This window comes from Giraffa tippelskirchi, chromosome 13 (assembly GCF_054371585.1).
Source record: "Giraffa tippelskirchi isolate mGirTip1 chromosome 13, T2T-mGirTip1v1.2.pri, whole genome shotgun sequence".
Taxonomy (NCBI): domain Eukaryota; kingdom Metazoa; phylum Chordata; class Mammalia; order Artiodactyla; family Giraffidae; genus Giraffa; species Giraffa tippelskirchi.
This window is the reverse complement of record NC_137287.1, coordinates 82,463,409-82,490,290: the sequence shown is the minus strand read 5'-3', so window position 1 is coordinate 82,490,290 and position 26,882 is coordinate 82,463,409. Positions and strand designations below refer to the sequence as shown.

Genomic DNA, 26,882 nt, shown 5'->3' with positions numbered 1-26,882 from the left:
AACGGCCACGTGGTCGGAACGTTCCCAGACTAGCCCCAAGGCCAAGGTTTTCTTAACTTTCCAGAGGGGAAATGAACCTGTGCACTCGGCCAGCGCCCAGGGGTCAAGGGGCAGCGAAGTCTAACGAGGTGCTGTGGATCAGACCTCCTGCCTGGTTCAGGCAGCTCCTGGGACTGGAGTAAACCTCTCCTGGCCACAGTGGCTCTGGGGAGATCCGGGTCCTTCCTCCCACCCCTCCAGGTATGGGGGGACCCTGGAAACCTCCCTGGCTTCCCTTTTGCTCCATCTCAGTCTCAGGCCGACTTTATCGCTAACGTCCCAGGTGAGGAGGTGCAGGTGGCCGAAGGTCACTGCGCTCAGCACTCACAGGCCCTGAAGGAGATACTGATGCCACCACTGTCCCCCCCACCACCACCACTCAAGGGCACTGAGTATGCTCCGGGGCTCCTCATGCTCCAGCCTTGGCTCCAGTGACAGACTCAAGGAGGGTGGACAACGGCCTTCAGCCAGCAGGCCTGGCCCCGGAAGCCAGAGCGTCTCCACAGGAACGCCCTGGCCACCGAGAGTGTCTGTGAGCCCATCCAAGCCGAGCCCAGCGCCTCTGCCCAGCTCTCCAGCCATATGTTTACCTTTACCCAGCGCTCAAGATTCACTTCTTCAAACCCACCCACTAGTACAAAACATCGACCCCCAAACAACCTGAAGTCGAAGGTCCCGCGGTAAGCCCTGGACAGGGAGCACCAGGTCAGCACTCTCCTGTTGTATTCTGAGCCGGATAATTCCACAAGGATGTCCCCTTTATTAGAATAATTCCGGCCAATGCTTTCAGAATAACAGAATTCATTTTCCTTGCTGGAGTAGTATTTCAAGTGGAAGTACTTTTATTTCAAGGCACCATATCAATCTCTCCAAGGGTGTTTCTCTCAGAACACCCCTGCCTCCACGTGTGAAAATCCTAAAAACAAAACAAAAACGAAAACTAGACCCAGATGGTGATCACACCCCTCCACAAGCTTCCATTAGTGTGATAGCGTTCCTGAGGGCCCGGGTGACAGGGGCCTGATGCCACTGTTATCAACAACAGTGTTGGCACGGAGCCCCCAATGAGGCCCCCAGGACAGAGAGATGAACGGACCACTTGGACTCTGGAATAGCACGTGGGGCAGGGGACCTGCAAGACCAGGAATCCGTGGACACGTGGCAGAGTTGGCATCCAGGCCCATCTCCTACTTCTCCTCCTCCTCGCTCAGATTGGCATTTCCCTGGAGCGAGGATGCCAGCTTGTTTTGCAAGAGAGCTGCCAGTTTCTTGGATGTCTTTTTGAGGAACGCGCTGCCCGGGTGGGCACCATTCACATGCAGGTACAGGTCCTCCTGGGTGGGGCCCGTGTAGCCGCAGTCCTCGCAGACGTACAGCTTATCCCGGCGCTGCTTATAGGCATACTGCTGCTGCACCCCATGGATCTTCTTTAGGTGGGACTCCAAGGAGCAGCGCTGGGTGAAGGCTTTGTGGCAGACATCACACTTGTAGGGGCGAATGCCTGCAGGGGCAAGGGGCAGACACAGAACCAGTGGGTCAAGGCCAAGCCAGAGCCTCCCACCTATGAGGCCATTAAAAGTCATCCCATACAACCCAATGGCAAAAAACTCCCAAATGATCCGATTCACAAAACATGCAAAGGAACTGAATAGGCATTTTTCCAAAGAAGACATACGAAGGGCTGAGAGACACAAGGGAAGATGCCCAGCACCACCAATCATCAGGAAAGTGCAAATTGCCACCATGCAGGTAGGAGAGCCAACTCATTGGAAAAGACCCTGATGCTGGGAAAGATTGAAGGCAGAAGGAGAAGAGAGTAGCAGAGGATGAGATGGTTAGATAGCATCACCAACTCAAAGGATATGAGTTTGAGCAAACCAGGAAATAGTGGAGGACAGAGGAGGCTGGCGTGCTGCAGTCCATGGGGTCACAAAGAGTCAGACATGACTTAGCGATTGAACAAGGTAGGAGAAATCACCTCACACCTGTCAGAATGTCTATTATCAATAAGACAAGAGGTAACAAATGCTGGAGAAGGTGTGGAGAAAAGGGTACCCTCATGCACAGTTGGTGGGAATGTAAACTGGTGCAGCCACTGTGGAGAACAGGGTAGAGTTTCCTTGAAAACTTAAAGACAGACCTTCCATATGATCCAGCAATCCCACTATCCATATTTATCCAAAGAAAATGAAAACAGGATCTCAGAAAGCTATCTCCACACCCATGTTCACTGTAGCTTTATTCACAACAGCCAAGACATGGAAACACCCTAAGTGCCCCTCAACAAATGAATGGATAAAGGAGATGTGGTACATATCTACAATGGAGTATCATTCAGCCAAGACAAAGGAGAAAATCCTGCCGTTTGCAACAATGTGGATGGACCTTGAGGACATTATGTTCAGTGAGATGAGCCATACAGAGGAAGACAAATAGTGTGTGGTATCACTTAGATGCAGTAAAGTCCAACTCCCCCAAGAAACAAGAGAAACATACTTGTCAGGGGCTCCTGGGTTGGGGAAATAGGGAGAAAAAAAGAATCCCCATAACCAAGGATGAAGAATATGAGGAAAATGAATATGAGGAGACAAAATTGTCCACAGAGCAAACATAATAAAAACAGATGCAAACAGCAAAATTCTACCACCTGGCTTTAAGAGGAGGTACTCTAATCTTCTCACTTGCCTGCCTTAATGTTTGGGTTTCAGAGTGGGCAGAGTAAACCATGCTTTTATTTTAGTTTGGGTTTTCCTGGAGAAGGAGGTATTTGGAAGGTGCCTCCAGGAAGGGAGACCCCAGGAACAGTGTAAGGTGACTCCCCACCTTCAGGGAAGGGAGAAGATGACAAGGTGGTGAGGAGGGGTCATCCAGTCAGTGGGCAACCAGGGTCCAACAGGTCAGGCAAGGTATGGGACAGAGAAGAACACACACCTCCGAGTCACCCTGCCCCTCGGGAGCTGGGGTCTTTGTCCCTCTGCTCAGCCAGCACCCTGGAGAGCGCCCTTGGAGGGTGGGGCTCTCTCTCCCCAGCAGGTCCTGCCTGCCTGGAGGTGGGGGTGGGGGGCCTCCAGCAAGAACACCCACAGTGGTCAGCTTCAACATGGACAGATGTGCTCAGAAGTGACAGGGGCAGGGGTAGGGCAATGATGGCATTAGCTACAGTCAGGAAAGCATCTTCAACCTAGATCTCGTGCTGACTTTAAATCTGGTCTACTATCAGTGGGGCCTGCCTCCTGGCTGGAGAGGCCACAGGTACCATACAGAGCAAAGCTCAGCAATCAAATGACAGTCACCCTCACGCCCCCATGGGTACCCCACTGGGTGAGATGGGGCTTCTAGAAGTCCAGAGAGGTCCATGGAGCAGAGAGGAGGCTGCAAGTAGTTAGACCATCTCAGGGCCTGGTGGCCAGGAGGACCACTTCCCACAGGAATCCCCAAAGCTTTAGGCTCAAAATTTAAGAGTATACAAAACCATCAATCAAGATAAGTATTTTCAAGGACTTCCTGGATGGTACAGTGGTTAGGACTCCCACTTCCATCACAAGGGACACGGGTTTGATCTCAAGTAGGGGAACTAGGATCCTGCATGCTCCCGTGGTGCAGCCAAAAAAAGAAAAAATTGAGTTGCTGAAAAAATAGTGAAAATTAAAATTCACACTCTAAAATGCTTATTTGATTTATACAACAATGAAATTTATTACGATTTTACTATCTTAGCTTTAATGGAAGCAAACTATTAAAAGATATCTTCAAAATCTACTTTTTTTGCTTAACAATATTCCTAGGGTACCAGTCAGAATGGCAATCATTAAAAAGTCAAATAAATGCTACAGAGGGTGTGGAGAAAAGGAAACCCTCCTACACTGATGGTGGAAATGTAAATTGGTGCAGCCACTATGGAGAACAGTATGCAGGTTCCTCAAAAAACTAAAATAGAGTTACCATATGACCCAGCAATCCCACTCCCAAGCATATATCCAGAGAAAACTATAATTCAGAAAAATGCATGCACCCCAGTGTTCACAGCAGCATTATTTACAATAGTCAAGATATGGAAGCAACCTAAATGTCCATCAAGAGATGAATGGCTAAAGATGTGGTACATATATACAATGGAATACTACTCACCTGTTAAAAAGAATGAAATAATGAATGTCATTTGCAGCAACATGGATGCAACTAGAGATGTTCACAGTAAGTGAAGTAAGCCAGACAAAGACAAATATCATGATATCACTTATATGTAGAATCTAAAATATGACACAAGTGAAACTATCTATGAAACAGAAGCACAGACAGAACAGACTGGTGGTTGCCAAGTGGGGGGGGCGGGGATTGAATGGGAGTTTGGGATTAGCAGATGTAAACTATTATATATAGAATGGATAAACAAGGTTCTACTGTACAGTACAGGGAACTATATTCAATATGTCATGATAAACCACAATGGAAAAGAATATTTTAAAAAAAAGAACATATAGTGAAAGTCACTCAGTTGTATCTGACTGTTTACAAGAGCGGAGTCAGTTGTATCTGACTCCACTAGGCTCCTCTGTCCATGGGATTCTCTAGGCAAGAATACTGGAGTAGGTTGCCATTTCCTTCTCTAGGGGATCTTTCCAACCCAGGGATTGAACCCAGAACTCCTGCATTGCAGGCAGATTCTTTACCATCTGAGCCACCAGGGAAGCCCCAAAACAGAACATATATGTATAACTAAACCACTTTGCTACACAACAGAAATTAATACAAAGTTATAAAACAACTATACTTCAATAAAAAATAAAAATAAGTAAATAGTCCTGGAGATTTTACCACAGTAGTGTTTACAGCCTGATTTCATCCCTTTTTAGCAGCACCACGGTGTTTTGTCGTTCAGCTTCACCCAAATCCCATCTTTTAAAGACTATAGAGATTGAGGAAGCGCTGCTGCAGCCCACACCCTCGCATCACATCATGCTGCTTTGTACAACCTGGTACTAAGGTGTGGTCCACCCCACATCACATCACCTAGGAGCTTGTTGGAAGTGCAGAGCCTCGAGCCCCCACCCTAGACCTGATTCAAGCGAAAGCAGTGGTTCTCAAATTTGAGTCCGAAACAGAATCACCTGGACAGAGGGCTTGTCAAAACACAGATTCTGGGCCCCCCACCCTCACTGGCGATCCCAGTTCTGCGGTGGGGCCAAGAACCTGTATTTTCTAGCAGGTTCCCAGGTGATGCTGAGGCTACTTATGCTGAGGTCTGAAGCGATGCCAGATGAAGCCATAGGACAGCCACTTGGGGTGTCTGAGGCAGACATGCACCCCAGTCTTTTCCCCAAGGTTACAAGTCGCCAGTGCCTTAATGGTGCTTCCTGGAGAGCTATATCTGTTTATGAAGTTACACAGACAATAAAGGAAGTCAAAATGAAAAAAAAAAAATACTCCCCACCCTGATTCAACCACCTGAACAATTGAATGGCTTCCACTATGCTTCCACATCCAGAAGCCTCCATCACTGCCTCTAACACACAGTGTGAAAAAAATCCCATCAGCTCATTGTTGTGGTGGGGTGTTTCTCCAGCCCACCCAAGCAGAAGGCAGGCCTGTATTATATTCTGCAGGTTCCAGAAAAACTGCCAAAAGAAACTTCATTATAATGCTCAGCACTTGGCACATAATAGGTGCTCAGTAAATCATTTTTGAATGAATGAATGAACTCTCCTGGCCCAGGAAAAGAAAGGAAGATCCCCTGGAGGAGGAAATGGTAACCCACTCCTGTATTCTTGCCTGGAGAATCCCATGGACAGCGGAGCCTGGCAGGCTACAGTATGGGATCGCAAAGAGTCAAACACAACTGAGCAACAAACACTGTCACTGTCAAATCATTTTTCAATGAATGAATGAATGAACCCTACTGGCGCAGGAAAAGAGAGGTCAGTCACATCTTGGGGGCTAGTCTTCTACAAACATAGGGGCTATGATGATGACACCTGCCCCAAAGAAATACACCATGTAGGTTGCATGTTTGGGCCCCAAGGGGCTTTGTGTTACCCAGGCCTCTGGGCCCACATGGCAGCTGCCCAATCAAGAATCACCCTGATTTCGAACCCGAAGCTCATCAAGACAAACTCACCCAGAGACCAGCTGCTCCTTTCAGGAGGGATTGGAAACAGCCTGCTACTATTTTAAAACATCCAAATTCAGCCGGTGGGGAAACCAGCACACTTTCACCAGCTTTAACCTGGAGCAATGACTCCTGGATTCTGGAAGTGGGTGCTTTTCCCACCCTACTCCTAGAGGTCCCCACCCCATGGTGGCTTGAGAAGGGGGGTGGACAGGGCTGCCCTGCTTGTCCTGAGCCCTGCCCCTCAGACAAGTCCACATGCAGAGTCACTTCTCCTTCCTCTCTTCATCCAGCTGCTCAGCTGAATTCTATGGGCACCGCACCCAGCGCAGCCTGCATGGCAAGGGCGAGAGGGTATCAGAGCCCTGCATTGTGCGGATGACAGAGGCGGGCAATGGGAGACAGGAGGTCCTCACACCTCGTTACTGCAGTTAACTGTGACTTCTGCAAATCTACTCCCCCCACCCCATCACCACATTCACCCCTCACTCACTGGGGCAAGCAGACCTTGTCACACAGCAGCTGCCTCTTGGTGACTCTGGGCTTGGGAACAAGTTCCTGCCTACTTGAGTCCTCCTTTCCCCCACAGACTTGGAGGTCAGCGATGAAGGTGGCCAGAGAGGAGCCCAGGTGAGGGAGACCGATGCCAAGTTCTCCCTGTCTTGGACATGAATGCTCTTGAGCAGTGGCCAATCGTGTCTGTGCTGGGAGTGGGGTTCCAGAAATGAAAGACACCATCCCCGACACCTAGACAGTAACAGAGTCCAAGGCCACTGGAAATCCAGGCATTACCCATCAGCCACTCATCAACCAAGTCCATGCCTCAGTTTCCTCACCTGTAAAATGAGGACAATAATTAATACCCCCTTGTAAGGCTGCTCTGAGGAGTAACTGAGATCTCATGAGCCAAGGATCCAGCAAACAGTAAATACTCAACGGGATCCAGCCTCAAGTGCCTACAATCCAGGTCAAAAGAGTGCAAAGGCACTTTTTAGAATTTCTTGTTGTTTAGTTGCTAAGTCATGTCTGACTTTTTTGGGACCCCAAGGACTGTAGCCTGCCAGGTTCCTCTGCCCATGGGATTTTCCAGGCAAAAATACTGGAGTGGGTTGCAATTTCCTACTCACAAAAGAGTCAAACATGACTTAGTGATAAAACAACACTATTTACAGAGGACTTCTTTAATGTGTTACATTTCTTAAATGTAGACATATATTTTTAATGTACACCTAAGTAATATTTAAGGCGCCAAAACAATGATTCAATCACAGTATCATTTGTCAATGACAAAAATAAAAGCATGTTAGTGATTGAAAAAAAAACAGCATTTGTTAAAAAGCATTATGGAACAGACATGCGATGAAATTTTAAAAAAGCATTAAAATAATTATAAAAAAATAAAATTTTTTAAAAAAGGATAACATTTTAAAATGTGGTCCCTAGGGACTTCACTGGTAGTCCAGTGGTTAGGACTCCATGTTTCCACTGCAGGGGGCCTGGGTTCGATCCCTAGCTGGGGAACAAAGATCCTATATGCCACGTGGCATGGCAAAAAAAAAAAAGAAAAAATATATAAAATATTAAAATGTGGTCCCTAGGCAGCTGGTGGAGAGAGGTGGGAACAGACTTCTTTCCCCAGCCACTTTCAGTGCTATGCTGTGGGCCTGTATCACCTAGTCCAGAAAATACTGTGTGTGGGTTATCACAAAGGGTTCCTTCTTTTCAAATGTTCTATTTCTACTGCCAAATCAAGCTTCATCTCACATATCCTCAAAGAAAAGTCTTTGTCATTGGCAATATCTGTTTTGTTCTGCTTGCTGTATCTAAGTCTCCTCTACTGAACTTTATTCAAAAGTGGCCTTCCTCGAAAAGCTCTCTGCAGGCCTCCTCCTGGGAGTGGACATTTAGGGCAACATCCGCAAGAGGCAATGTGACCACGCCCATAAACATCAGAAGGGGTCTATCCTTCAGCCAGCTTCAGGGAAATTATCTACAGGAAGACTCACACAAGTAGGCAAAGGATATATAAGAAGATTTGTGATTGTGTTCTCTAAAATTAGAAGAGAGGGAGAGAAACAAAAGAAATAGGGAAGGGAGGAAAGGAAAAAAATACCTGAAAATGAAAGACAGTGTTACATTTGGATCAAGAAAAAAAATGATAGTGCCTCCATATTTGAAATTACATCATCATCTCACAATAAGAAACGCTCTGACACCCATTCAACAGAGTGAGACACCTCCGCCTGTGCAGATAGGAAACAGTCTCCCAGATACATAGTACATGAAAAAGCAGTGTGTACTAAAAATTTCTGGGGAAAAAAACTAAATGATGGTTTGCTTTCAGGAGGGGCTTCCCTGGTGGCTCAAGATGGTCAGGAGTCTGCCTGCAACGTGGGAGACCTGGGTACGATCCCTGGGCTGGGAAGATCCCCTGGAGGAGGAAATGGCTACCCACTCCAGTATTCTTGCCTGGAAAATCCCATGGACAGAGGAGTGCGGCAGACTATGGTCCATGGGATCAGACATGACTGAGGGACTTCCCTTTGCTTTCAAGAGTGGAAATAGGGCTTGGTGTGGAGAAGAGACTTCATTTTTTTTTTTTTTCTTTCTTTCTTTCATTCTTTCCCTTTTATATGACTTTTTGTAGCCAAAACCTAAGTCAAAATCAAAGAGGGGAGAGCTTGTTGAGTGAAGGAGTCTGTGTTCTGCTCCTCAGCTCCCTGGGGTGGGAGAAGTGGAGGTAACTCTGTTCTTCCCGCACGCACCCCACTCCACCTCTCCCAGCCTGTGCTCCTCCCAATCCAATCTCTCCACTCCTTTCCTTTCGCCTCCAAACAAACGACACCATCGTTTCCTCCTCTTCATTCAAGACGGGATTTGTTGGCCTCCTCTCTTTCTCAATGTGGCCCCGATGGAAGATAAGGCCAGAGGCCCCCCTTGGGGGCTGGGGTGGGGGTGGGGGCAGGGCACACAACTGCTCTGGTCAACAGCCCCCCCATTCCCTCAAGTGACCTCCAACCTGAATTCCTCAGTCTCCCCCCATGGAACTCAGAAGCTTCCATAGGAATGACAAGCACCTTGAACTGACTCTTATTCTAGCCAGAGTTGTAAAGGTATAACCAACATGGGTTACGTGCTCTGCCTCCCACAAACTGAGTGGGTGACCCCAGACGTGTGTGCCCTTTTCAGCTGGTTACAGCAGCTATGCTTTCTCCTTTATAGCTTCTATGTCGACTGGAGTCTTTCACACAGTAAGTAGTCTCTTTTAAAAATGAGGAAAATAAAATGCTTTCAATTAAAGCTGTACTTATCTGATGAGCCTGGCACATCTGGTCACAGTGACGAACAACACACAGACCACACACCTGACACCTCCGCAGACGTGACTCGGCATTTCATCTCGCCCCCAGGTGCCAGCGGTGCTCAGGGTCCCCAGGCATCAAGGGCAGAGACGGTGAGTACCGAGTCTGGCCCATGCTGGTTGCTACATTCTACTCTAAATGACAGATCTCCCTCCACCAAAAAACCAAACCATCTCCTTCCGTGGATGGCCAGCTGGTTCAACCTAAAAGATTTAAACAAAGCCAAAAGAATATTCTCTAAAAACAGACCCATGACATTTTTCATGGGCTGTGAACTGAATATATGTTCCTTTCTTGAAAGCTCTCCCCCACTCTCTCCCTCCGTCCTCTGTCACATTTTGACCTGACGCTGGCCTCAGTGACCCTGTCAACTCCTGTCAAACAGAACAAATCCCTCTATTCTGTGTGCAGTGAGTGCTCTTGGTTCCCTGACCAGACCCCCTTGAGTGGGCCCCCACTTGCCTGGGGCAGGACAGGCCATAAAGCCAGTCCCACCCAAGACCCCGGTGGGATCAGGCTAGGGCCACTTCCCTGCTACCCTGCGCAGCTCCCCCGTGCCTCGCAGGCTTCTCCCAAGAGCCCACCCTTCAATACATCGGTTTATAAGAATCACCATCTCAGGGACTTCTCTGGTGGTCCAGTGGCTAAGACTATGCACTCCCAATGCTGGGGGCCCGGGTTCAATCCTTGGTCAGGGAACTAAAGATCCCGCATGCCACAACTAAGACCGGGCACAGCCAAATAACATGGTAACAGAGCTTCTTTCTATTCCAGTTTCTTTCAACCTGGAGTCAGACGTCACATGGCTACTCCCCCCAACCCTCCACCTCACTCGCACATCCCTGATCTGCTCTTTCCTTGGTGAAGTCATATGCAAAAGAGAAGTCTAATCTTTTCTTTCATCTACTTGGATATTAGGGTCAGACATTTCCAGGCTCCGGTTTCCCTGGGTCTTTTCCAAGATGTTTCCTCCTGTTCTGAGTCTTTCCTTAGATGCCCTGTTCTCTCTGAGGCTGCAGAGGGCAGGAGGAGATGAGGGGGAGGGAATTCACCCTGCTCTTTGGGCCCCACCCAGCTCTGTCCACCTCTCAACACTGTCCCTCCAATTCTCAAAACAAGGGTCCAGAGATTAGTCATGGACTGGCCCAACCGGACTGGGAGCAACTGTAACCTTCACTGAACTAGCTACTGTACTTGGGAAAACTGTCCACATCTTTGCTTCTAGTCCAAATACAACATTTACCTGTCGCTGTCCAGAGCAAAAATCCAGCATCTGCGTCTCAACTAAAGGCAAAGCCAAGTTCACAGAATATTGGTGAGCTCTTTGGAGCTAGTGAGGTGGTTCACATGAGCTACAAGGTCAGAGGACCCCCAAGTTTTTGCTCTTTTTACCAATTATCCCTTTGGCATAGAGCTCAGAGCTTACAGGGCGGGCCTCTTGAGCCAGGAGGCCAGGTCTGTCCCTCCAGCTCCCGCTCAGCAGCATCACCACAGCTGGTGGCCTTTTGTTGATCTGCCAGCAGCTAATTTGTCAACAAGCTCTTGACTCCCCTCTCTGGTTCATCATTACCTGGAGGCAAGTCGCCATCAGAAAATAAACCAGAGCAGGGAAAACAGGTTCAAGACATTTCCTTAATACTTTTTGTTAACCACCGTAAAGAATCTACCTGCAATGCAGGAGATATGTGTTCGATCCCTGTGTCAGGAAGATCTGGAAGCAGAAATAGCAACCCACTCCAGTATTCTTAACTGGGAAATCCCATGGACAGAGGAGCCTAGCAGGCTACAGTCTATAGGGTTGCAAAGAGTTGGACATGGCTGAGCATCAGAAAACCAGAGGTCTAGAACTGGCTCTGGGCTCCTTAAGAAACTTAAGGAGGAGTCACTTTAAGAGTTAAAATTCTGATTAAAAAAATTAAAATCATTATCTATAGATTCAATGATCTAAGAACTGTCCAATAGAGACTCAAATGCAAATCACTTGGACTTTCCTGGAGATCCTGTGATTACGATTCTGCTCTTCCACTGCAGGGGGTGAGGGTTTAATCCCTGGTCAGGGAACTAAGATCCCACATGCTGCATGGTACGGCCAAAAAAAAAAAAAATCAAGTCACTTTGTAATTTTAGAGTTCACGATTTTTTTGGTGGGAGGGCCGTACCGCCTAGCTTGCGGGATCCCAGGGATTTTCGGCCTCTCCTTCAGCAGTCACTAGAGGTCTATAAAAATCTTGCTCCTCCTTCAGGGCTCAACCAAGCGGACATCTCCTCCAAGAAGCCTCCCTGATGCCACTTTCTCTTCTGTCTGGCACACCTGCTGACTTTCTTGGGGAGTCCAGGGTTTGGGTTCTTTCTCTCTATGTGGGCTGAGGTCTCTGGAAGCACAGAGGTGAGTCTTCAGGCCTCAGGAAAACTCTGCCAACTATTTCAACATTCACCACCTCTAATAGCTCATATTAACTAAGTGCTTACAGAGTGCAAAGCACTTTATACACCATTATTGCCCTGAAATCTCACAGCCATCACTTAGGTGATAGGTATTAAAACCCCATGCCCACTTTAGAGATGGACAGACTAAAGCAAAAAAAAAAAAAGTAATTTGGACAAGCCTGCACAGACAGCTAGCTCAGATCTGGATTTCTTAACCACTATGTGACCAATTCAACTTGTAAACTCTTCCGTGAGAGTGGTCAGTCCCTCATATTTCCACTAACGGAGAATTAACTCAGTCACAGATGAGGCAGCTCCATGTTTACTCCAACTGACCATACCAGCAGCCCACAATGCTCCCCAAGCCCCCTTCACTTTGTCTTAAAGGCCAGGATTCAGGGTCAGGGAGTGGCCAGAGAACCCACCAGGCAAAGAGTTGCAGAAGAAATAGGCCATGCACTCAACAACATCCTCAGAAAAAGATGCAAAGCTGAGGAACTCTCCAGGACAACCAATGACAAATGACTGGACAACTGGTCCCCAGTTTCTCAATCCCTTGGGTTAGTTGCCTATTAGACCAGCTTTGTAGCCACTTGTTGGGTCCACTGATAGCTGGGTCTGCCCCATCAACCACAGAACCCGTCCACCTTTCATAGGACCATCTACCGCCTATAGGACCTTTCACCCTATTCAGGACTCTCAACAATTACCCTACCACCAGCCACTCCCTAAGCATTCTTCCTGCCTCAACCCAAGGTGTCAGCCTGGCCACACAGAGGTCAAACTTTTACAGGTTCTCTCATGTTCAGGACTGAAATGAAAGCATTAAAGCCAGACCCCAGAGAGCATCCTCTACTGATTCCACTTTCATCACATTCAAAGCCAGACAACAGTCAGTGATACTGCCAGAAGTCAGGCTAACAGTGCCTCTCGGAGGTAAGGTGACAGTGACCAGAGGGGGTGCGGGGCAGGGCAGTGACTTACAGGGTCTGTCAATACTCCAGCTGGTTAGATGGGTGTGTTCACTCTAGAAACTCCTACATTCTCAAACTGTGCGCTTATGACATGTGTGCTTTTCTGGATGCATTGTTACATTTAAATGAAAATTTAAATGAAAATTTCACTTTAGCAAAGTTTTTTTAAAGGAAAAAAGAAAAACCTTTTAGCATGCCAGACCACTCTTTGGGGTGAAGGACACCCTTCTGAGGCCAGGAAGGAGCTCATGGCTAGTACCCTAAGTACAAAATGTGTGACAGAGTCTATACAGGAAATCTCAATAGCAAGGATCCGAGAAGGGCCCTGTATGGGGCTTGGGGAGCTGGGAGCCCCACTGAAAGAGAGGAGTGGACATTTTCCCACCCCCAAAATGCCGGGGGCCGGGGAGGGGGGGTGGACCCTGAACCCTGAAAGGGCCTGAGGGATCAGCAGGACTATAAATAACAAATTCTAGGGACTGTAGGGAGAGCGAGAGGGACCCACATGAGACTGGCTGGTCAGGATGGGATAAGAGGATGAAGCCCAGTGGGGTGCGTGAGGGTTCGGAGGGGCTGAGACAGAAGGCAGATTTGCAGATAGGAGCAGGAAGGAGAGGGGCGTTATATGGAGCGCATCAAGATGGAGGCTTTGGATTTCATCCTGCCCACAGTTGGAGATTTTTTTTTTTCAAGCTGGGAAATGGCATCTTAGAATTCTCAAGGGATCTCTCTGGCAAAGGTGTGGTCCTCAAGGAGAAGCCTGCAGACCAGACGTCTCCTACACAAAAGTACGGAGGCTACCAGCAATCAGAGGTGCCGGCAGAGCGGGGAGCCGGCACCCCCCCAGGGCTGTCTGTGGAAGGAGCTGGTGGGGACCCAGACCTGCTGCATAAGAAGGGGGCGCTGAGAAAGGCTCGGGGGCAGGCACTTGCCAGCCCGCCTGACCTCCCGCACCCCGACCCTGCCTCCCCACCCCCGCAGAAGGCTTGGAGAGCGCTAAGTCCGCTGAGTGTTTTCTTCTCTTTCTGCGCTCCCAGGAGGAACCAACGTGATGCCATTTTGAGACAGGCTCACTTCTCGAGAGAGAAGCACAAAATACCTGCAGAGGGACCACAGGAACCGCCTTCCAGCGTCAGCCCTGCCCGATGGCTGCACCTGACGCCTAGATGCTCCGAGTGGGCATCCCAGGGCACTTCCAACCAGTGACCTGCCTCCAACCGCATCTCACTGGGGGCGAGACCAGGCTGAGGGGCGGGGGGCGGTCGCGGGCCCCAAGGGGCACTGCTGGCAGTCGGCCTGGCTCCAAATGGCCCTCCCTCCGCCCCCCTCACCCCCGCCCCGCGATCCTTCCAGAAACACGGCTTTGCTCAGGGCTCCCTCCTTCTTGGCGCAGGAGCTCGCGCCGCGCCCCCTCACCTGTGCGCGCGCCCCCTCACCTGTGTGCGTGCGCACATGCCGCTTGAGGTCGAAGGTGTCGTTGAAGCCCTTGCCGCAGAAGCTGCACAGGTGCCTCTTCACCTGGCTGTGGCACTTGAGGTGCCGGTTGAGCATGCGCTGCAGACGGAAGGCCTTGCCGCACAGGTCGCAGGTATGCAGGGCCGCATCGCCGCAGGTGCCTGTGGTGAACTGGGGCAGAGAGGGGAGTGAGGTCCAGTGCGGGGTGGGGGTGGGGGTAGGGGTGGGGGTAAGGGAGGGGTTGGCCTTGGCTCGGGCTGCCCCGACCCCCACTAAAAATTTCCAACAGGTGTAGGCTTTGGACAGCGAGGTGGAACAAGGCAGCTCCCTCTACATCCATGCTCTTGATTTCTAGCGGCGCCCCGCCCCCCAGCAAGTGGGGGTGGGACCACCAGCCCCTTGAGATACACTCTCTGGAAGGGGGAGGATGGTGCCCTTCCTGGCCTTAGTCCTTCCTGCTTGCTAGAGCTCCAGCTGCCACCTCGGACCCTGAGGGGGAAGCCAGTGCTGAAGATGGAAGGGAGAAAGAAGAGAGGAGTGTAGGTCTGATAACATCCGGGAGCCCCCAGAGACAGCCACAGTCAATTCCTTCCTTCCAGGCCTGCACTGAGGTTGAATCCATCGAAAGAGACTGTCTCCTCGCCCCCTGGATCTGGCAGAGCCTGTGTCACTTCCAGATCTCAAGAGACCTAGCAGCGGCTTTTCTCCCTCTTCCCTTTTGGAAGCCAGAGGCCACCAAGAAGCCGGAGCACACCATGCTGTGAGGGAGCCCAAGCAGCTCGGCGGAGGAGCAGTGAGGTGCCAGGTGTGGATAAGGGGCCACTGGACCTTCCGGCCCACCCAGGACTATCACCAGCTGAGTGAACAAATCACCCCAGAGGAGAATGGCCTAGCCCAGCCATGCCCCAACTCCTGACCCAGAATCATGAACAAATGACAGTTGGCTTCCGAAGGGACTTGGTCAGGATCCCACAGCTTCATTACCAGAAAAACCATAGTCAAATCCCAGGTTCTGAACGGTCTGCTCCATTCTCTCAACTGCATTTGCTGCCTCAAAGGAAGAAAATAGAAACTTTAACTATGTGATGTAAAACACCAAATCTGCTATGTTCATCAAAGGTTTCCTAGATCCTTTAGAAGATGGACCCAATTGTTCTGCCAAGATTCTATTCATAAAAGAACCTAAAAAGCTTGTTTCAGACAAGTGTCATTCGCAAGAAGAGTTGGTCCTTTCCTGGCTTAACACCTTCCACGTCTCAAACATCCTCCTTTCATCCACCCAAGTTACCACCTCCACCAAGCCCCAGCTCACCTGTTCCCTCCCAGATAAGCTTCTCCAGGCTCTGCAGTGCCTGCCCAAACTTGTCCCAGTACCCCTAATACCAGAGCCTATCAAACCCCAGTGTGCACACAAATCCTCTGGGGGTCTTGTTAAAATGCAACTTCTGATTCAGGAGGTCTGCTGGGGTCTGAATGCTGCATTTCTAGCCAGCTCCCGGGAGACGCCACTGTGCAGTCCACGGACCACACTTGAGACATGAAGGACTGGCCTTCAGATGGTTTAGCACTTTATTCCAACTCATTCCAGAGGCTTCCATCACACAGAAACATTTCCTCAGGGTTCACCTGTTTTCCTCAACTAAATGCCTGGTGGAAGTCAGCAAGTGTTTGTGCAGGTTCCAGTCCCCAGGCCCCAAGCCTAGATGGCAGCGCTGCACCGTGCAGGTCAGAAAGAGTTGCTGGGCAATGACTCACAGGTGGCAGAATGTGAAGACCCCAGAGCAGGGCTTTTCAGTTGGCCCCCTCCAGCGGTTCATTCTCAACTGCTCCATCTTAGTCTCAGCCAAGATTAATGTGTGCCTAATCCCAGACAGAGCCTGTGCTCTGAGCTGGAAGGTGCCCCATCATCAGGATGGCTTGTCTCCAAGAAGTGGCTGGTCTAGGCACAGGCCTAGGCACAGGCCACTGCCATCTGGGAAGTCCAGGGTGCAAGAGGCTGCTCAGAGGGGCACCTAACCCCAAACGGGGGTGGGGGGGGTGGCCCTGGTGCAAGGAAATACACTTCTAGGGAAGTGAAGAGTGTCTCAGTCAAAGAGGAGGAAGAAGATGGGGGAAGGGCAAAGAATATTCAGGAGAGGGCTGGGAAATAGGAGCTGCGTGGGGTCCAGCCTGGCTAACCTGAGCCCTGGAGAGCAGCTGATGAAGAGAGCCGAAGAACCAGAGAAGCAGAGAAGGGCAGGGCTCTACCTGGGGTCCCCGATGAACTGGACTGTCAGAGGGCAGTGGGAGGTGGGGCGCACTGGGAGATACAAGAGGACCACGGGCCTTGAGTCTGAAGACCTTCCTGCCTCATACCCCACCTCTGCCCTGTGTCCGCTGAAGTGGTGGGATGTGACAGAGCAACTCCACTGTGCCCAAGGCTCTCCCATCACCAGGACAGGTCATGGTCTCCTCCTCGTCCACAGTGCCCAAGTCCCCATTCTGGTCACTGCCTCCATTGAAGGGATGTGAAAAAGACTAAATATAGCCCAAATCTTGGCAAAGGGTACTTGGAGCTTCTCAAAGCCAAGTCTACACAGGAAGAAGGTCATTTGAGAGGTCGCACAGCTAATAAAATAGAACACAGGCAAATGACCCTGGTCATTCTGATTAGAAACGTGAAGAAAGGGAGAGCTGTCTTCTGAAGGCCTGGCATCAACGTGCCCAGGGAACACGCCGACCACAGTTCCAACCTGGACTCTTATTTACTTTAATCTTCTCAGTAAATTCCTATTTTTAAAATGCTCTGCATGCAACACAGATACCTCCTATGACTGTCCAGGGTGGAAATCTCATATCAGTGACACTCTTTGGTTTGAAAAGAAGAAAATGCTGAGGGCAGAGGGGAGGGGGTCAGTCACCACTGAAGGCGGTGCAGGGCCAGCGGGCCATCTGACTGAGCAAGATATAGACAGCTCTCTAACCTTGGGGAGCAAAGAGGAGTAAGGGGACTGCAGAGGGAAGGCACCCCATTCTCAGGGAGCTTCCCTCTGGTCTTCCCAGAGTAAAAGGAAAAGTTCTCCCACAAGCCTCAGCGAAGGCAGGGTTCCCATTTCTCCACATTTATGCACATCCCCATTTCACAATATGGAAAACAGAGTCACCGCTAAATGCTTATCCAGAGAATCCCCAGAAAGGACCATCTGCTGCCTGTAAATGTGTCCTGAGCAGTCCAGCCCCAGACACTGATGAATTGTATCCAGAGCCTCTGAAGAGAGTCTCTCTTTGAAAGATGTAGGGTTAATTAAAAGGCAAAAGATCATGGCTGATAAAGCCAGCTTCTGCCAAACTAGTTCACTTGTCAGAAAGAAAGCACGGGACATTCCTGGCGGTCCAGTGGTTAAGACTCCAAGCTCCAATGCAGGGGGTGCGCGTTCAATCCCTGGTTGAGAAATCAGATCCCACGTGCTGAATGGCCAAAAAAAATTTTTTAAATGGCAAAAGGGAAGGAAAAATTCCTTCATCAGAAAGAAAAGAGAGATGCCTTATTAGTCAGCATAAGAAAGAATGAAATATTGCCATTTGCAGCAACATAGACAAACCTAAAGATGATCATACAAGTGAAGTCAGAGAAAGATCTGGATGGCATCACCAACTTGATGGACATGGGTTTGGGTAGACTCCAGGAGTTGGTGATGGACAGGGAGGCCTGGCGTGTTGCAATTCATGGGGTCACAAAGAGTCGGACACGACTGAGGGACTGAACTGAACTGAACTGATATGATATCACTTATATGTAGAATCTAAAAAGTAATACAAATGAACTTATTTATGAAACAGAAACAGACTCACAGATATAGAAAACAAACATAGTTACCAAAGGGGAAAGAAGGAGGGGAGGAGGGATAATTAAGAGTATGGGATTAACAGATACACACTACTATATATAAAATAGATAATCAACAAGGATTTACTGTATAGCCCAGGGAACTATATTCAATATCTATATTGAATAGTAACCTATAAAGGAAAAGAATCCGGAAAAAAAAAAAATATATATATATATACATATATATGTATACCAGAATGTCTTTGCTGTACCGGTGAAACTAACACAATATTGTAAATCAACTATACATCAATTTAAAAAAAAAAGGAGAAATTCCCAAGAATTTTGCAGAAAAACATTTGGAGGATAAATTTCTAAAGATGAAATTTATTGCACAGAGCGCACTTCACATACGCCTGGAAATTTGGTCTGTGATAGCAAAAGGCTGGAAAACTACCTATATGTCCATCAATAGGGACTTGTTACAAAATAAAAAAAAGACGGTAGGATCATATAATGAAAGCAGCTAGAAAAAAAGACAGAAGACTGACTACCAGCCACCTGAGTAAGCCCTCCTGGATATCCAGCCCAGGAGACTCCAGTCCCACTGGCATCCGACTGCACCCGCAAGAGAAACCCCAGGCAAAACCCACACAGCTGAGCACAGTCAAGCCACAGAACTAGAAGATATCATAACACATACCAAGCTACTAAATCTGAGGTTATCTGTGAAGCAGCAGCAGATCACTGGAATGGTAATAGATGTATCACATTCTCTTAAGATCACCATGTGTGTGTGTGCTAAGTTGCTTCAGTCGTGTCCAGCTCTTTGCCTTCCTTTGGACTGTAGCCCACCTGGCTCCTCTGTCCATGGGATTCTCTAGGCAAGCATACTGGAGTGGGCTGTCATGCCCTCCTCCAGGGGATCTTCCCGACCCAGGCATCGAACTCAAGTCTCTTACATCTCCTGCATTGGCAGGCAGCTTCTTTACCAGTAGCACAACCTAGGAAGCCCCCTCTTCCAGGGGGGTCATCCCGACCTAGGGATCAAACCCGTCTCCTGGGGCTCCTGCACTGCAGGCGGATTCTTTACCATTGAGACCCCGGGGGAAGCCCCAAATGGGATTAGATGAGCTCTTTTCTTAAATTCAAATCCTGCTTTACCACTCACAGTCTGGGAAGTAGGCAAGTTACTCAACCTCTCTAAGGATAATTTCACACCCCTCCCCCCATAAAATGTGGGCAATAATGATACTTGCCTCTTGGGATTGTTAAGGAATACTGGTTGCTCAGTAAATCCTAACTCTTAGAGTTTGACAAGTTCCAGCGTCCTGTGATCCTAAATAAAACGTAATTGGTCAAAACCTCTTGTTTCTCCACCTGTCTTTTGAGTTTTCCTCTCACTGATGGAAGAAAAAGGGAACTAACTCTCGGTGTGCGTCACTAGCCCCTAGTCCTTCATCTGCAACTCTGAAATTGAAAAAGTTCCAAAAATCAACATTCTCTCACCTCCACTGGCAACAAAACCAGAAGCTACCATTTGGTGTCAATACTCATGCTTTGATATAGATTATTAATGTGTGCAATTACAAGGTACTGCTTCAGATACTGTGTCATCTTCTGAAAAGGTTTAACAGTCTCACCCTGAATCCAAAATTAACTCTCCAAAAGGCTGAGCACTCAAGTGGGGAGCTACCATGGAGGGTGGGAGGTGACATCAGTCTGGAGATTCGTTAACTAATTGGCAATTAATTCATGGCCAGACAGATGAAGAGAGACAGTTAATTCCCCAACCCTGCAGCTTGGCACTTTCTTATTTGCTGTCCTGTTTTCTTCAGGATCTCGGCTTTCGTTTTAAAATACATACAAAATTCCCCTCTAGTTCTTCTGAAAAACAGTCCTCTGCAGCAGAAACAAACCCATCATTGTATCGGAGCTACGGAAGACTTCAGGAGCGTTCAGGGAGGTGGGGACTTGGGCTGGCCCTCTGACCAACTTCAAAGCTGGCTAAGGTCACTTACCTGTCAACTTCTAAAAGAAAAAAAAAATCCTTTATTTTCTGTGGATGCTTCCACCAGACAAGTTCCTTAAATTAATGGACTTATTTCCTGCAGTAGGCTACCGTGGGTCTAGGCTACCTTCCATGGCTATGTGGACAAGATTGCCACTGACACATCTGCTTATGTCTGAGTGCTCAAAATGTGTTAAGTGTAATTCCCCAATTTCTTTGAGATAAAAATATCCTTCCTGCATCCTTAAGCGTCACAATTCCACTACGTGGCAGAATGCAGTCTTCCCAAATGCAGAGATGCTGAAGGGAACATATCCTTATCATCCAGAAGAAACAGGGGCTAAAACACTTGCAGGTGCCCACACTGAGATTTTGATGGGGCTTGTAGTCTGCAAAATGTATGCCTACACTTCCCAGGGACAGGTCCATGGGTCTGGGCATGATGTGTGGGAGAGGGAGGGATAATCCTGTGCTTTGTCTCCTGTCACGTGGTAGAAACTGCTTCAGGTTCCCTCATGTCACACTAGTGGCTAAGGTGGCAGCACAACAACACAACTACACAACAACACTACAACGACAGCACAACATACTAAAGAATAAGGAGCCTTGGGTTGGGCTTTGCCACTAGCACCTGTGAGGAACTCTATAAACAACCTCTCTGGCTTTATCTTTCTCCCCATAAATATGAGGAGACTGGACCACATCTGGGTCCCTGAGTAGATCCTGTGGGTGGACAGGCTCAGCCTCTGTCCCTGCTCTGAGGTGGACCATCCTGCATAGGAGAGGCTAGAAAGCGCGACACAACATTTCCCAGAATCCCTCCCAGCTGTGGTCTTTAGATGTGACCTGGGTTCCGCCAGTTACGTGCATTGCTGGAGATTTGATTTCAGGCGGGTCTGAGTAAACTGAGCCAAGGCAAGTATGCAGCGGTTGTTTCACACCCTGCATTAGCAGAAGCATCATGATGGGCAAACAGCAGCCATAGTGGCCACCGCAGCAGCTCCCTAGGCAGCCCAGTTCTGCAGTGTGGCTCTGGGAGTTACTCCTGGGAGCTCAGCCTGGTCTCTCTTTACCCCAATTTGAAAGGAAGTGTTAGTTACTCAGTCGTGTCCGACTCTTTGCAACTCCATAGACTATAGCCCGCCAGGCTCCTCTGTCCATGGAATTCTCCAGGCAAGGATACTGGAGTGGGGTGCCATTTCCTTCTCCAGAGGATCTTCCTGACCCAGGGATCAAACCCAGTTCTCCTGTATTGCAGGCAAATTCTTTACCATCTGAGCCACCAGGAAAGACTTACCCCATTTAATGCCCCATAATTAACCATCATCTGCAGCTCACACATTGTTCTCCTATTTTCCCTTTTCCCCCTTTAAATTAATTTAAGCTTTTTCAAGTATCCATTCCAAGCATTTTCCCCCTTTTCCTTCCTATTTTCCCCCAAATGCTGTCACTTATGTCTAGGGACTTTTGACTCCTTCTCTGCCTGTATTTCTCTTCCATGTTGACTTATGTCCTCCTATGAGTCAGGCATTACTGTACCAGCTGCTGGAAATATGAGCCCACTAGAAATGTTCCCTACCTTTGGTGGCTCTAGAGTCAAGAAGAGGAGTCTGGTCAGCCATGGAGATGGTGAGTTACAAGGTTGGTGGGGGAATTGGTGCTTCCAATTCTGTCTTGGGAGACTGAAGTCAACAGGCAAGGAGTTAGGGATGAGGCTTATGTTGCCTTCCAAACATCAAATGGGTGGGTTTTTTTCAAATAATACTTAAATCCAGTCAATCCAGTTGGTAAATCCCTTGTCCTTGCTGGGGGCAACAAAATATTGGATGTTAACAAAACCTGCCACAACTCACTATTGGCTAACTCCCCACTGGGCAGTTTATACTCTAAGAAAATTGCTCACCATTTTGTATCCACTGTCTACCCCAATGCTTCTGAGAGGCCCATTCTATTATTTCTCCATTTTACAGATCAGGCAACTGAGGCTCAAAACAGATAACGTATCCCCAAGCACAGCTGGTGAGATGGACCCAAATGAGGTTTTCCTTCTCCCATGGCCCCTCATCTGCCCCTACGGGAGCATCCACACTTCATGGCTTGGCCCCTATACCTTCTCAGCCTATCCCAGCTATATTTCCAGCTCCTCACCCTGACTCTCCCTGACCCCAGGCCTGTTTCCCATCCTCCCTTCAGCTCAGAGTCCTGTTCTTACTCAAGCTTCAAGCTCAGCCCTAAAGCCTGCCTCTTCCCACTCTCTCAACTGCCCTCGAATCCACACCAAGAAACCTCCCTCTGCTCAGAATGTATTGCATCTTTCCTTGTGCTTCTGGTTGAGCATTCATTTTCCTGTAATAATGTTAATAATTAATATAGTATTTGTGTCTCTCCACCAACCCAAAGAATCCTAGCTGGAGTTACTGGGCACCTACCATGTTTTCTGCTTGACTTATTTATCCTCACAACTCTATGAGGCAAATGTCATTACTATTAATACTCCCACTTTACAGATGAGGAAACTGAAGCCTGGAATGTTTAGCAACTTGCAAAACCAGAGCGCAGAACCCTAACCATTACTGTCAGATGGTTCCGAAACACCAAGGTGGCACAACTTTATCTCCTGGCTGCCTTGCGTACAGCAGGCACTAAATGCTGTGGATGGAGCTTCTCTCTGCCCTTCTCTGGTTCTAAGAACCAACTGTTTAATGAGTGCCTTCAAGTCATTGAAAAAACTGCATCTTGCTCAGGTGGCTTCCCCCTCTTAGTTCACTGTACTTCGCACAGAACTCTAAAGTTAAACCACGCCCTAAGTCAAGGGCGGTTTGACCAGTCATTTGAAAATGGACCATATCATGGCTGATAATTCTATAATCTTGGAGCATCTTGATGCCAAGATGTCTCCTATTTTCGGGTGGAAGCAGAGAGAAGGAACCTGAACTTCGGCCTCAGTAAACAAAAACTCCTCTGGAAATTTAGTTAAAGATTGAGGAGCAAACTCTACACTCCACCCCCCTCCCCCCCGGGGGCAGCACCAAGACAAGGATCCTGGGAATAAGATCGGTTTCTTCATTCCCTTAATCCAGGGCCCCAGTGGAGCTGTTGGCCCGGGGCATCAGAGATCTCCTAAAATGGTGGTTAAGGGACTGGATGTTTTTCCCCTGCCACTTTCTTTCCAGGGCAATGTGGGCAGTTGGGGGATAGAGGTTTAAACTAGCTTGGGACCATCCCCAAAACAACGTTTCAATTGTCCTTCCAGCAGGGTGATAAACGTGCACGTGGGACACTCTGTAGAACTTCCTGGAGGGCAGAGGTAGCAGCCTCAGGCAAACTGTTCCTCCCACTTAACCCCACCAGCCCCTGAAAAGCCTCCCACCAGCTGACTTTGAACCTTTCCAAGCAGGATGCCCACACCCAGTAGGCAGCATCCTTTAAAGCTGTCTTTCCTAAGGATTCCCAGCTCAAGCATCTAGCCTCAATTCATAACCAAATCACCCCAGCCCATCCCAGAGCCAAGCCCCAGGAGCCAGGAATATGCATGGGGGAGGGAAGACCCCTCCCACCAAAAGTAACGGAGGAAGTTTTCCCAATCCACAGTGTTCTAGGGCTTCCTCCCCATCCCCCGGCCTGGGCAGGGGGCGCTTTGGGACCGCCCAGGAGCGCCCAAGAATTAACACCTACACCGAGGGACTGGAGCCTGCAAAGGTTCGCATTAAGGCCCACCTAGCTAGGAGCTGGGGTCATATGATTCGTAAAAACACCACTCCCTGGCTCCGGCTGGCTGTGAGTCAGTGGAATGGGACTTAATCTTGGAGGTAGCGGATACCTTTGAGCAGGCAATCTTGGAAGTTCCACCCAGGAAAGCGCAGATGGGCGTCGTGATAAACTGTGGCCTACAATTCCAAGAGGCTGGGTGGGGGGTGGGGACTGAAGCTCGAGAACAGAGGGAAACAAACACTGCAAGCCACTGCGGGCGGGGCCATGGGGCAATTTGCAGTTGAATCCGATTATCCGTCAATATGGTTCAAGAAGATTTGATAAACACCAGTTTAAAAGTGCCCGGCACAGACCTCGTGTCTAACGGGCACTTTATAATTGGCACTCGGAATAGTTGTTACTGTGAAAGACCTACCGTGTGCCAAGCTACCACGACTGTCTCCGGAACGCAAGGAACGGGGCGAAACTCCCTTCGAGTTCAAACAGCGCTGGGAACTGCGCCCCAGAGGAGGGGATCCTAGGGCCTGGGGTCCCTACTTTCCCACCCCCGGAACTCCGACGGCCTGGTTGTGCTTCAGGCTCTACGCACAGAATGGGGGAAGGAGGCTGTGCCTGAGCGCTTTGGGCAGCTCCAGAGGCCACGCGGGAGGGCTGTGCCAGCGCGGGGAGCGGGTCTCCAGGGCGCAGCGGCCGGCTAGCCCGCAGGCAGGAGGACACGCGGAGGCGCCCTGGCCGCAGCCCAAGGGCAGGTGCAGGAGCGGCTCAGCGGGCGCGCAGGGTGCACCGGTGCCCGGGCGCGCAGGCGGGCGCGGCAGGGAGGGGCGCTGGCCCCGGGAGCTCGACGCCAGGGCGTGGTGCAGGTGGCGGCGGGGGCAGAGTCGACTCCGTACCTTGATTTTCGACCTGGCGACCGGGCGCTGCTTCGCCGCCAGGTGTCCATCGGGGCCCTCGCCGTCGCCGGGCTCTGGGATTTCGCGCTCTGGGCCGCGCGGGGACGAGCTGCTCTCTGCTCCTCCGGGCTCCCCCGCGCTGCTGCTGCCGCCGCCGGTGCTACTGCCGCCGTCGCTTCGGCAGTCCTCGGGGGGATCGTGGAGCAGACGGCCCAGGCCCACTGCGGAGCGAGGGCGGCGCCCCGACACACACAGACACGCGGCGTCAGGCCCGGGCGCCCGCGGCAGTTTGACCTGCGGGCGGTGCCGCCGCCGCCCCTCCCCGGACCTGGGCACCTCGCCAACTGGGCAACGCCGCGGGGGTGGGCGAGCGAGCCCCCGACTCGGCCTCCCGAGCAAGCTCGGGATCCTGATGGGGGGTGTGCGCTCCTCGTTCCCAGTTCCCGTGCCCACGAGGTACGGAGGGCCAAGCGCGGCTGGGGACACCGCGCGCCAAATTTCCACTCCCTGGGACGCTGATGGGGGCACTCGATCTCGAGCCACCTAGCCCCGGAGAGGTTGACCCATCCCTGTGCAACCCCCGAGGACGTGGGATTGAGGTTGCCCCTTCCTGGTCCCCAGTCCCCCTCCTGGGCCACCTCTGCCCACAGCAGCCAACGATCCCGCCGCCGGGCAATTAGAGGCGCCCACTAGGGGGGAGGGGGTGCAGGGCGTCCTGAGTTCCCAGCCTCTCACTCTCGGTCCTCTCGCGCCCCAATAACTTCCTCCCCGCCAGCCCCGAAGGAGGAGAATGGGGTACGGAGGGAGTCCAGCCAGGGTCGTGGAGCAGAGGGGACCCGGCCACCCCTGCCCCCACCCCAGGAACCCGGCGCCCGGGCCCGGCCCCCGCGCGGCGCTCACCTGGGATGTAGGTGTCTGCCCTCTCCTCATCCGGGAGCTCATCCCAGCTGCGGACCGAGACCCCCGGGCTCCTCCTCTTCACCAGGAAGACTTTGGGCATCGTGGGGGCCCTCTCCCCGGACTGCGGCCCCCTAGTCCCGGTTGCTCCCCGCTAAAGGCGGCGGCGGCGGCGGCTTGGTCCCCGGCTCCCAGCGGCCGGAGCCCACCTTCCCGCCCCGCCTGCCCCCTCCCTCCGCCCCCCGCCGCCGCCTCGCGGCCCGGCCTCTCCCCCGCACGCCCGGAGACTCCCAGCCTCCGGGCTCCGCGACACCTCTGCCCGAAATCGCGGGTGAGACCACGCCGAGGAAAAAAGTTTCATAAGGTGGAATAGAAAAGGCACCAGGAAACTTGGGAGTGAGCATGCGCTCTGCAACATAACGGTGTCAACAAGCTCGCTACCTGTCCGACCGGTTCCGGCGGCCGGGGCTGCCTGTTCCAGCCCTTCCTTAGGCATGAATGTTTGCAAAAGAATTTAACGTCTGATTCTCCCCCCTCCCCTTTGTAAAAAGGGAAGGACGCTTCTCTCTGAACCCCCTGCCCCATGCCGCATCACAGACACTTCAGGGCGATCTCCTGGAAGGAAGCCCGGCGCGCGCTTCCCCGGGCATTGCTCCTCAGAGCTGGGGCCTCCCGCTAGTGCCCGCCCCCCGGCCCCCACCCGTGGATTCGTCTCCGACAAGCAAGCCAGAAAATGGCTCAGCGTCTCTGGACCTTGCGGATCATTCCTGGGTTTGCTGAAGTCTCGGTTGTGTGGAGGCCGGGGGAGACACCCGGGATTCTGATCCGGTAAAGAGGGAACTTGGGGGCTTCGGTTCCCCTTCATCTACAACAGCTCCCCCTCCCCCCAGTAAACACAGTATAAAAAAAATTTTTTTTTTAATTCAGCATCTTCAGAACACGTTATTTTGTGCCATACAATCTAAGAAAAACCAGTCCGTTTGCTTCCACCCCAAGCCCCTTCCATCCCGCGAACCCTCTTACCCCTAAATAAACACGCTGGAAAAAAAGCCAAGTGCTAGTTATGCAAACGCAGCTTCAAAACAATTTTCTTATCCTCGTGCACTCCCATGATTGCCTCCCCCAACCATTTGCTCCCCAAATTCTGAGGCTGGGAAATACTTTCCAGGAAGCCAGTCAAGATGGGTTTACCTCCCCTTACT

General features: G+C 50.4%; 1 protein-coding gene across 1 annotated transcript; it reads right to left on the bottom strand.

Moving 5' to 3' along the window:
- Positions 1-858: 858 nt before the first annotated feature.
- OVOL2 (ovo like zinc finger 2) lies at positions 859-25,914 on the bottom strand. The gene is made up of 4 exons (XM_081552258.1): positions 25,684-25,914; positions 24,784-25,004; positions 14,345-14,534; positions 859-1,540 (listed from the first exon to the last, which is right to left on the bottom strand). Exons 1-4 carry the CDS (start codon positions 25,781-25,783, stop codon positions 1,227-1,229), a joined length of 825 nt encoding a protein of 274 aa, XP_081408384.1. The 5' UTR covers positions 25,784-25,914; the 3' UTR covers positions 859-1,226.
- Between the last annotated feature and the right edge of the window lie 968 nt (positions 25,915-26,882).

Excerpts from the sequence above, each read along its gene's own strand:
- OVOL2 (XM_081552258.1), bottom strand. The coding sequence starts at position 25,783 with ATGCCCAAAGTCTTCCTGGTGAAGAGGAGGAGCCCGGGGGTCTCGGTC. Across the intron at positions 14,535-24,783 it reads TCGCCAGGTCGAAAATCAAG|TTCACCACAGGCACCTGCGG; the intron begins GTACGGAGTCGA and ends TCTCTGCCCCAG. Across the intron at positions 1,541-14,344 it reads GCATGTGCGCACGCACACAG|GCATTCGCCCCTACAAGTGT; the intron begins GTGAGGGGGCGC and ends TTGCCCCTGCAG.